Here is a 10,455-nt window from a genome sequence, read left to right as displayed (position 1 = left end):
GGGCGACATAGGTGGCATCCTGAATATCGGGAATTATATTCCCGATCGCATCTGTTAGGCACTTAAGGGCGGCTCTCTGTGTATGCGGCTTTACTAGGAAGAGCTAATATGCTTCCATAGTTAAACTATTAATCCCAGCGATTAATCTCCCCTTTTCCTCTAAATCAGGATAGCATGATTGTTCCAATGTATTTGTTGTTGTCATCTTTCCTGGTGTACATTGGGAAATCATATTTGCTAAGTAGAGAGTGTTGTTAACTAGATCAACCAGATTGCTGGAAGTTGATTTACATCTTGAAGCTGCCCTTTCTGCTTTCATCACCTGAGTGTGCCATTCTGTGAAAAGTATGTCTTTATATGTTTCTGAAATCTTGGGCAAATTTGCTTCTCTCCCTTGATCAGAATCTTGCCAGTCAAGATATGCGGTTATGATCTCTTCGGCTTGGTCTAACTCATTCCTGGCCTTCTCTACCTGCTGATTTATGGATGTCGTTAACTCACACAATGGCTCTGCCTGAGCGATTTGTTGACACAGGAGCCTAATTTGGGATATTAATGCAGTGTTTATTTGCATTGCTTCTGCTCTGAATTCACCCACCTGTTGAGCGCCTTTTATCTTTTCGAGCTGTGATGACAATTGAGCGATTTGCTCATCTTTTGTTTTCATCATTTGCTCGTTTGCTGCCCTTAATTGTGCCAATGCCTCCGATAATTCCTTCTGTTTCTGGATTGCGTTTTGGTCGAACCTTTGCTTTTTTGCCTACAATTGCTGAGTTAATTGACTGTTCACTTGTTGTTGTGTCGACAACTGCTGCTCCGCCTGCTCTGCCTTCTGCTTTGATTCAGCCAACTCTGCCTGTAATGCGAAAATTTCTTGGTCCTTAGTCTTTAGTAGAAGACTTACCTCCGATGCCTTGTCGATTGTTGCTGCTGAATAGGCTCCCGCATACTGTGACAGTTTTGTTAGGTCATCAGAGGGGTCGAATTCCTCCTTCCAAACCACGCTGCCCGTTACAGTTTGTTCTGGAAAAAGGGGAGGTTGATCAATCTTCCTCCTTTTCCTTTGTCTTTTTACCACTGCCTTATGCCTCGGGCTGTAGAAAACATCCAGGGGAGGAATATCTTCTACCTGGAGAATGATTTGGTCGGAGGGGTCTTTTGGTATTATCTCAACATCCTTGGAAATGGGTGGGCCGCTGGTTCCACTTAGAACCTGAGGTGAAGTGATGTCCTGTATATCGTTTGTCTTGGAAGTGTCTGTATCCTTGGAACATTCCAACCCACTGATGATAGAGTCAAATTGCTTCCACTCTTGAAGAAAATTAGGGTCAATAGTAGTATCTATATTGACATCAGTGGTGGTGTGTTTTTCCTTTTCAGCTTGGGACTCCTTCTACACTTTTTCCTGCTCTCTTTTCTGCTGTTCCTCTTGTTCTTTCTTTTGCCTTTCCTCTTGCTCTTTCTTTTGTTGTTCCTCTTTCTCTTTCCTCTGTTTCTCCTCGTGTGCTCTCTTCTGCCTTTCTTCTTTTTCTTTTCTCTGCCTTTCCTCCTGTTCCTTTTTATGATCCTTTGTTACAACCGAAGGTTCCTTTGACTGTTGCCGAACAGGCTCGCTTGATGATGTCGCCGGGGTTGTTGCTAGTAAATCTAGAGGCAGAGTTTGCAACCTCTGTTCTCTAAGCTTATTAAACTCAGTTAGCCCTTCATCATTATATTTCATTCGAGCGAGTTCTTTAGCCTGACCTATTGTTTCGACTGAAACGAATAGGTCGTCAAACATATCTTCTTTGTGCTCAAATTTTGTCAATTTGGCCTGTTCTAGTGCATTGTAGGCAAATTTCTTTGGATCATATGGCCTATTTGGGATAGTCGCCAGAGTTAAAGATTGAATCTTTGTGTCTTCCTTTTCTGCATGTTTGAGATCATGCAGAGTATAGACACCACACCTCAAGGGAAAAGAGGGCCAGCCCCTCTTCTTTTCTTTCTTGAGAGTCTGTGTAACACTCTCATCCATAATCTGATAAGCGATTTCTCTTGCTAGCAGTTTATCTGGTATATACAAAGGGAGAACATGTGGGTTGGCTTGGCTGCCGAAAACTCTTATGTAGGTAAATCTCTCCTCTCCAAACCAACTTGCTACCGTTGTTATATCAAACGAAGCTTGATAGGAAATCTTGGGAATGGGTTTATCAAAAATAGAATAATGAATAGGCACCATAAAGCCATTGCAGATTTGGTACAGATGGTGCTTGTAAGAGGACTTCCATAATTTCTGATGGTATATGTGGATAGCCGTGGGATCTTGTGGCGTCCACCTCCAGCCGAGAATGGGAAATTCAGAATTGAAACATAGTGTATCTAAGATATATGCACTGTAATAGAATGGGGGAATTTTCCTTTCAGTGACAACAGTCTGATTTCTAAAATCACCCACAGCTTGTGCTAATTTGTCAGAAAGGATGGTGGCCCAATCCATAATTATACTGTTTACAGCTGCCTCCATTAGAGGAAACATCTCTATGGTAAAATTAGTAGAGTCATGCAATCCCCATAATCTACACATCATTATTCCCGCATAGCAATAAGGAGAAGCCAGAGAATCAACTGAGTACTTACCGGAAGGTTCGTGTTTGTGTTTGGCTAGATTTTGTCTCCAATCCCGGATGGGTTCGGATTCAACTTCATTTTCGCTTGCAAACTTCTCCAGGAACGCTTTATTATATATCTTCTCCGGCTCGGGCAAATGATACATTTGCCTTAGATCATCCGGCCTGAACGATCCGAAGATTCTTCCATCTCTAGTGCTGAAAGTTCTATCCAAGATTGGGATTTCTTGAATCGCCCACCGCACTACGTCTGTGTATGGGAGAATTTGCTCCCTGGCTGCTATTCTGTGAAGGAAAGAGTCGGCTAAATCCTTGAGAGTACATTCAGACTTCCGAGTAGGATCCGCAGTAGCTTTTGTTACTGTCTTTACTGATTCTTCGGCTTCAATTAGGTTGTAAGTGCCTTGCCAAGTAACTCTGGTGAGACCCGTGCATGTAGTATCAGATATTAAGCCCTTCTTCTTGTCCACGAGAGCTTGTCCTGCAGCTGGTGTAGTGGAAGCGCCTGCGGTCTTCTTAGATTTCTTCCCCATCTTGTTTGAGCTTCCTTCTATGGATGAATTCTATACAGCGGTGAAAATAAACGTAACGCAGAGATATGCTAATGAAAATCCAATACGGGAAAGATGTATCAATCAAAGCCTGCTGAGAGATTAACTCTTAAAAATGGCTGCGGATCCAATCCATGGGAAGATCTTACAGATACATTAAATGGCCGTTTAAGGCCTGCCACCCCTTAAATGCTCATTACACCATTATTCGGCTGAATGACTCGCTGAAGCGTGCTATGGATATTTTGGCAGTTGAGTGCAGGTGATGGATTATTTAAGAGATCAAACTTTAAATACGAATGCATCATAATATCCCTCCATTTAACGGCTTTTTCGAAATCCGCGCTACATCGCAATCGGGCATCGGGAACACTTTAAATCTTTATGTTGATAATTTTGAAACGCCGATCGCCAATAGCGATATCGCATCGCATCGGGAGAATAGGTGTTATATAAACATACAGATAGCATACCCTCGACCGCCGATAGCGAAATCGCATCGCATCGGGGGTAGAATCTAGGCGCCTTATTATTATACATGGGATATTGCCGATTGCCGATTGCGAAATTGCATCGGAACGGGGTGAATGACTTAAGGTGCTTAGCCTGCATATAAAGTATTGCCGATTGCCGATTGCGCATCGCGTCGGGACTAATGGCATGGGGTGCTTTATGATGTGCATGGAGTTTTGCCGATAGCCGATAGCGATATTGCATCGGCGGGATCCCATATGTCACTTATTTGCGTCTTCTATGTCATTGCGATATGCGATCTTGCGATCGCTTTATCGCAATGATAAAAGATTGTTATATTTGATTCATTATGGGTTTTTTCAGCCGGGATGAAGTGTAAGATGGGCACGCGCAAGGGACAAGGCTAGGGTTTACAGGCATATTCTAGGGTTCGTAGGGCATCTGCTCAGACGGTTCCACAGGGCGGAAGCACCGACAGCTACTCGACAGCTCCTGGACGGTTACGGTCACGGACGCAGCTTTCGCCACTGCTACAGCTACACTTTCGAATTTCTCGCCTGTCCCTTTCTGTCACCGACATTATTCAGTTATGGATCGTTGGGAGTATGAAGAGGTTGATTATTCGGCGGATCCCACACCGGAGAACGTCATATTTGGGACTCCGCATTTTATCTCTCGCTCACTAAACCCCCATTCCGCTTCCTCATCTGCCCAGCCGCATCAACCTACACCTGCATCTGCACCTCTCTCTACTGTCGTTCACCCTCCTGTATCTCCGCCGTTTGAGGTCCCTCCGCTCTCGCCTGGGGCTCTACAATTTCTGGCCTCAAACACTCCGCCATCACCTTCATTTGATCCTCTGTCCACTATTCCATCGGTGATCCCCCCTCCGCCGATCTCTACACCTGCTACATTCGCATCGGCCTCTGGTATTCGCCCATCGGGATGCTTTGAGACGCCGGCGGTATCCTCCATTCCCACTAACCCGTCTCCCCGGGAGGGCATCACAAACCCTCTGGTTGATCATCCTTCGGCCCCTCGCTCTGGATCTAAGAAGGTTAAGTGCATTAGATCGACGGCAAGAGATATCTCCATCAAATTTGACGAAGCAAAACCGCTTGGAGAATATATGGATATTGCAAACACTGTGTTGGTTGGGCACGTCAGGGGTCGATCATACTCGAGGCAGAGACTTAATCTTTGGGTTAAGGAGATCTGGGGTGGAGTACTTTTTGATCTACCAGAAGTCCATGTCCTCCCCAGAGGATGGTTCTCTCTTAAATTCTCCAAGGTCAGCCAAACAGAACTTGTTCTGGGTCGATATTGGCACATCGAAATGGCCCCTGTTCTTCTCAAGCGATGGAACCCTCTCTTTGATCCAGAACGAGAACAGCTAGGTGCCGGTCCAATCTGGGTGAGACTCCCTGGCCTTCCAATTCCATTCTGGGACGAGGAAGTTTTCATTAGGGTTGGGAATGCCCTAGGGACATACTTGGACTATGATCGCACCTATGTGGAATCTGGGCATCGTACACTGGCTCGGATTTTGGTTCATTTGGACACTCGAGAGGGACTCGAGGAACAGATCACGCTTCAATGGGGCAGGTGTATTCGTGTTCAACTGTTGGATTATGAAGGCGTACCATATCGGTGCAGGCGTTGCCACAAAGTGGGGCACCTCGCAAAGGATTGTCCCCTCAATAAGAAAGCTGCAGAATCAGTGAAAGGCACCCCGGCATCAACGAGGACTGCTTCCCCCATCATATCTCGTCCGTCGTCTGCTGGTCCGGCCCTATCGACATCTCCACCTGCGAGCGACACTGATCTCCGGAGATCCTCCCCACCAAAAACAAGGGCGCGCTCGGCGGCAGAAGCGGGTATGAATTCTGTTTCTTTTACTTTGCATTCAGCTTCAAATGCATTTCATGACTCGGGTTCATCTGCACATATCCCCATGATCCCCTGCTCTCTATCTCAACCTCTCACTTGCTCCGACCCTATTATCTCTACATCTCTTGGATCCTTTACCTCCCCGAGCCCATCCTCCCCTCCCCATCCGTATTTCCTTAGGTCTCGGAACACAACAAAGGATCAGGCTGTCGGACACTCGGGGCTAGGCATTATCATTCCTGAGGGGACATCATTGAATCCCAGAGGGCGAAAATCGCACCTTTCTAAAGCCATCAAACAAGCCGGGGCTGAGGTGGTCTCGGGTCGGCAAGCAACCATTGACGGGGTCCTTAGAGCAGGACACACCCCGAGAGGTGTTCCCCCATGAAGTGCCTTTCATATAACTGCAGAGGTATGGCTAGTTCCTCCAAAAAACTAGCCATGAAGAGGCTCATTGCCACTGAGCCGATTGACATTATCATGCTTCAAGAAACACTTTGCTCCGCAGATCAAATTATTGGTGTTATGCAATCTTTGGTCCCTGGATGGAACTTCTTTGCTAATGATGCTGTGGGTCGATCTGGAGGCATCGCCATCGGGATAAATCCTCGTTCCATCAAGCCCATCTCAACCTGGGGAGGTGCTGGTTTCATTGGCCTGGATTTCTTCTCGGCGGAACTTGGTAAGGATCTAAGAATTGTCAATATTTATGCCCCATGCTCCCAGAGAGAAACATTCTGGCAGAATACACTTCAGATGCCCCTACTAAATGAGGACCATGTTATTATAGGAGGAGATCTCAACTTTTCTCTGGGTTACAGGGAATCATGGGGTACTGAGGCTCAAATTGACGCTATCACTGATTATATGACAAATCTCCTGGAACAATCAGATTTCTCGGATATACCTGTGCAGCGACTGCTACCTACTTGGCGGAATCGAAGGGTAGGGGATGCTGCGCTTGCAAGAAGACTTGATAGATTTCTGTTAAAAGGTCCTCTTCTGCAACAACTGCACCTATACAGGCAATGGGTTGGCTCGGGGGGGATATCGGATCACAATCCGATATACCTGGAGATTCTGGGACCTTTTAAGAAACCCAAGGCACCCTTTAAATTCAATCCTTCTTGGCTGAAGGATCCAGCATACATTCAGATGATAAAAGATTTTTGGGCCTCTCATCCCATCAATGAATCTGTTCCCCTTGCCAAAGGTTTCTGTAGGAACCTATCAGAAATTAAGCATTGTTCTATTAAGTGGGCAAGGGAGAAATTTGTTCGGGAAACAGCTGTGCTATCCCAGATTGAAGCGGACTTAAGTTCATTAACAGATGACAGAGGACAGGGCTTCTTGACTGCTGCGGACAAAACTAGGCTTATTGAACTAGAAAATCAAAAAGCCAAGATCCTCAATGAGAGAGAGGAATCCATTAGATTAAGGAGCCGAGCCTTATGGATTCAAGCTGGGGATGACAACTCAAAGTTTTTCCACAACTATGCAAAATGCAGGAAGGTATCTAATACTATCTGGAAATTACCCACCCCGGATGGAGACATCGCGGACAATTTTAATAAACTGGCACAGCTGGGCATATCACATTTCAGGAACCTCTACAGGCGTCCGCGTGAAGAAAGCTTACTTGATATTATTAATATAGCTAATCACTTCCCGAGATTTGTGGAAGATGAAGATGTGGAGACCCTTACTGACCCGGTCACTGCTGAGGAGCTAGAAGGAGTTCTGAAATGGTTCAAGAAAGACAAGAGTCCAGGGCCGGACGGATGGACTATCGAATTCTTCATTGCCTTCTTCGACATTCTGGGACAGGACTTGCTTCAGGTGGTTGAAGAAAGTAGGACATCTGGATCTATATACCATGCCATCAACTCTACATTTATCGCTCTTATCCCCAAATCTGACTCCCCTGCATCTTTTGATGACTACAGACCCATTTCTTTATGTAACTGCCTCTATAAAATTATTTCGAAGACCATTGCAAATCGTCTTAGACCGATCCTCTCTCGTTCCATTGGCCCGCAGCAATTTGCTTTTCTAGAATCTAGACAGATCCATGAGGCCATTGGACTAGCACAAGAAGCCCTCCATTCCATCTGGTCAAAGAACTTAAAAGCCATCCTTCTCAAAATCGACCTATCCAAAGCATTTGACCGTGTCAGCTGGTTATATCTCAAAATGATTCTCATTCATCTGGGTTTCCCACATGCCTACATTACCTGGATCATGGCCTGCATTACCACACCATCTTTCAGCATTCTTATCAATGGTTCGGCCTCTGACTTCTTTCACTCTGAAAGGGGTCTAAGACAGGGATGCCCTCTATCACCTCTCCTCTTCTTACTGGTCATGGAAGGCCTCAGCCGTCTCTTGGAATCTGCTATGCGTTCTGGAGACATTAGGGGACTCCGCATCTCGGATCACTGTTTTCTCTCTCATCTACTTTTTGTAGATGATGTTCTTATTCTTCTAAATGGCAGTGTGCGTGACTCTCGATCTTTCTTAAAGATCCTGCAACTGTTTTCCTCTGCCACGGGAATGGTACCTAATCAGCTGAAATCTACCATTACATGTGCTCGCACATCTGCTCAGGAGACCCAGATCGGCATACTTGCTTTCCCATACTCGATTCACCCCCTGGATCGAGGTCTCAAATATCTGGGATTCAACCTTAAACCGACTTGTCAAAGGATTGCTGACTGGGTCTGGTTGGTTGCCAAATTGGAGAAAAGACTTACTAGTTGGAGCTTCAGATATCTCTCCAGGGCTGGGAGACTTGTGCTCATAAAGTCTGTATTAGAAGCTACCCCTGTATTCTGGATGGCATTAGCCTGGATTCCTAGGAACATCCCGGGACGTCTACAACAGCTCTGCAATAGATACCTCTGGAATGGGAGACAGGATAAAAGAATTTTTGCTTGGGTTGGATGGAAGAAAATCTCTCTGCCAAAAAAATGGGGTGGCTGGGGTCTAAAGGAACTACCTGAATTTGCAATAGCACTTGCCGCCAAGATGGGGTGGATTCTGCTTACAGGACAAAATCTCTGGTCACAGGTAGTTTATCATAAATACATCTGGCCCCTAAATTTATTGGATTGGGCCCGTCTACCAACTTGGTCAACTTCGGGATGCTCATCGGTTTGGAAGGCTCTGATTCAATCTCTGCCACTCATTCGGAACAATCTTGCTTGGCGCATAAATGATGGCTTGACAGGTCGCATTGGCATAGACCCCTGGATTAACTGTGGGGGGCGACACATCCTTACTCCAGATCTTATCCTTCACCTTCAGACTCGGGATATCCGTCATTTTGCTCATATTGCAGACCAGCAGCGCACTGATATATTTTCACAGGCTTGGAAATCCGCCCAGCAATTGAACCTTCCATTACATTGGCATCAGGAGTGGGATCGTTACACTGAGGCATTAACTGATTCACATATCCGTATCAAGCAAGGCCCGGATGAGCTCATATGGTGCGCTGCTGAACATGGTGTATACGCTCCTAAACTTGGATATACTGTTCTTATATCGCACAGAATGCCAGACCAGTTGCATTCATGGTGGCAAGCCATATGGAAACTAAAGGCCTCTCCCCGGTCTAAACTTTTCTTTTGGTGCGCTCTCAAAGGCACTGTTCCCACTGGGGAATATCTCACTCGCAGAGCCATATTTGGTCCCTCTTGGTGCGTATTCTGTAAAAATTCAACAGAGACACTGGATCATCTATTTCTCATTTGCCCTGTCATCATCAATCTATGGAATAACATCTGCAATCTGCTGGGTATCGCTGTCGACTGGATTGGGCATGACATTGTGAGTGCATGGGATATCTGGACACACCGTCATCCGGGCACAAAACTACAAAATCTCCCCCCTGTAGCTACCTGGCACATATGGCTCGCGAGGAATCGGGCTATATTCGATGACAGAGCGATAATTTGGGCTCGGGTTGAGGCCTCCATCATTGCAGCATATCACGAATTACCTGATCCCCCTCCCCCGAGACCGCGAACCATTCAACCTTTGCCAGATATTGACAGATCTGTCCCGTGGGCTTTTTTTGACGGAGCAGCAAACCAGGAAGGATGTGGCGGGGGTTTCATTCTGCACTTAACTGAACATCACCGTTACCTTGCCAAAATTGGTTTTGGAATCGGATCGAATAACTTTGCTGAGCTATCTGCTGTCCACAATCTATTGCATTTTGCATTATCGCATCATCATACAAGCATCAATATATATGGGGACTCATTGGTGGTTGTTAACTGGATTAACAACATTACTACATGTCATTCACAAACTCTCAGCAATTTATTACACGATACTCTCATCCTCAAAGCTGCTTTTAATATCTGCACATGTTTTCATATTTACAGAGAACATAACAGCGATGCTGACAAATTATCCAAAGAGGCCACGCTACTTCCCAGAGGCGAGGGGATTATAACAGAACAGAATGGAGCAGAGGAGTACCAATATTACCACAGGCCATTCATAGAACAAAGGGAACAAAGGGACAATCGTCCCAATTGATGATTGACAAGGGCATTTTTGTTTTTTATTTTTGATAATAGAAACATCTAGAACACGGATACTATGTTATATAACAGAGTCCTCTAATGGACATTGGACAGTTTGTACAGCCTGACGAAGAACTCAAAACTTTTTTATTTTGCATACTCCTACAGAACTATACCTTGAAAAAGGGATTTTTGTATGAACAATACAGCAATGCCTCGGCATCTACTTATGTAATTTTCAAATATAAATGAAAGTTACTGATTTTTCCAGTGGAAAAAAAAAAAAATTATGGGTTTTTCAAAAGGTATTATATAATGCCTTCATTTGTTTTGCGGACCTTTTGCAAATAATGCAATATTGATACCAATTGACTTCTAAAGGGACCCATTTCATAT

General features: G+C 45.1%; 1 protein-coding gene across 1 annotated transcript; it reads left to right on the top strand.

The window, feature by feature from the left end:
- The first annotated feature begins 4,220 nt into the window (after window positions 1-4,220).
- Window positions 4,221-10,072, top strand: LOC149153831 (uncharacterized). Its single transcript, XM_089443945.1, has 2 exons — window positions 4,221-5,848; window positions 5,932-10,072. Exons 1-2 carry the CDS (start codon window positions 4,221-4,223, stop codon window positions 10,070-10,072), a joined length of 5,769 nt encoding a protein of 1,922 aa, XP_089300071.1.
- The last annotated feature ends 383 nt before the right edge of the window (window positions 10,073-10,455 follow it).

The sequence above is a fragment of the Pinus tabuliformis genome, chromosome 9, assembly GCF_031772625.1.
Source record: "Pinus tabuliformis cultivar Carrire ecotype Pingquan chromosome 9, CPIR1, whole genome shotgun sequence".
In the NCBI taxonomy this organism is placed as follows: domain Eukaryota; kingdom Viridiplantae; phylum Streptophyta; class Pinopsida; order Pinales; family Pinaceae; genus Pinus; species Pinus tabuliformis.
Note: the sequence above shows the minus strand (reverse complement) of the source record. Positions and strands in the feature narration are given on the sequence as shown.

Coding starts and splice junctions, on each gene's coding strand:
- LOC149153831 (XM_089443945.1), top strand. CDS start 4,221: ATGGATCGTTGGGAGTATGAAGAGGTTGATTATTCGGCGGATCCCACA. Junction 5,849..5,931: donor GCTGAGGTGGTCTCGGGTCG/GCAAGCAACCAT, acceptor ATATAACTGCAG/AGGTATGGCTAGTTCCTCCA.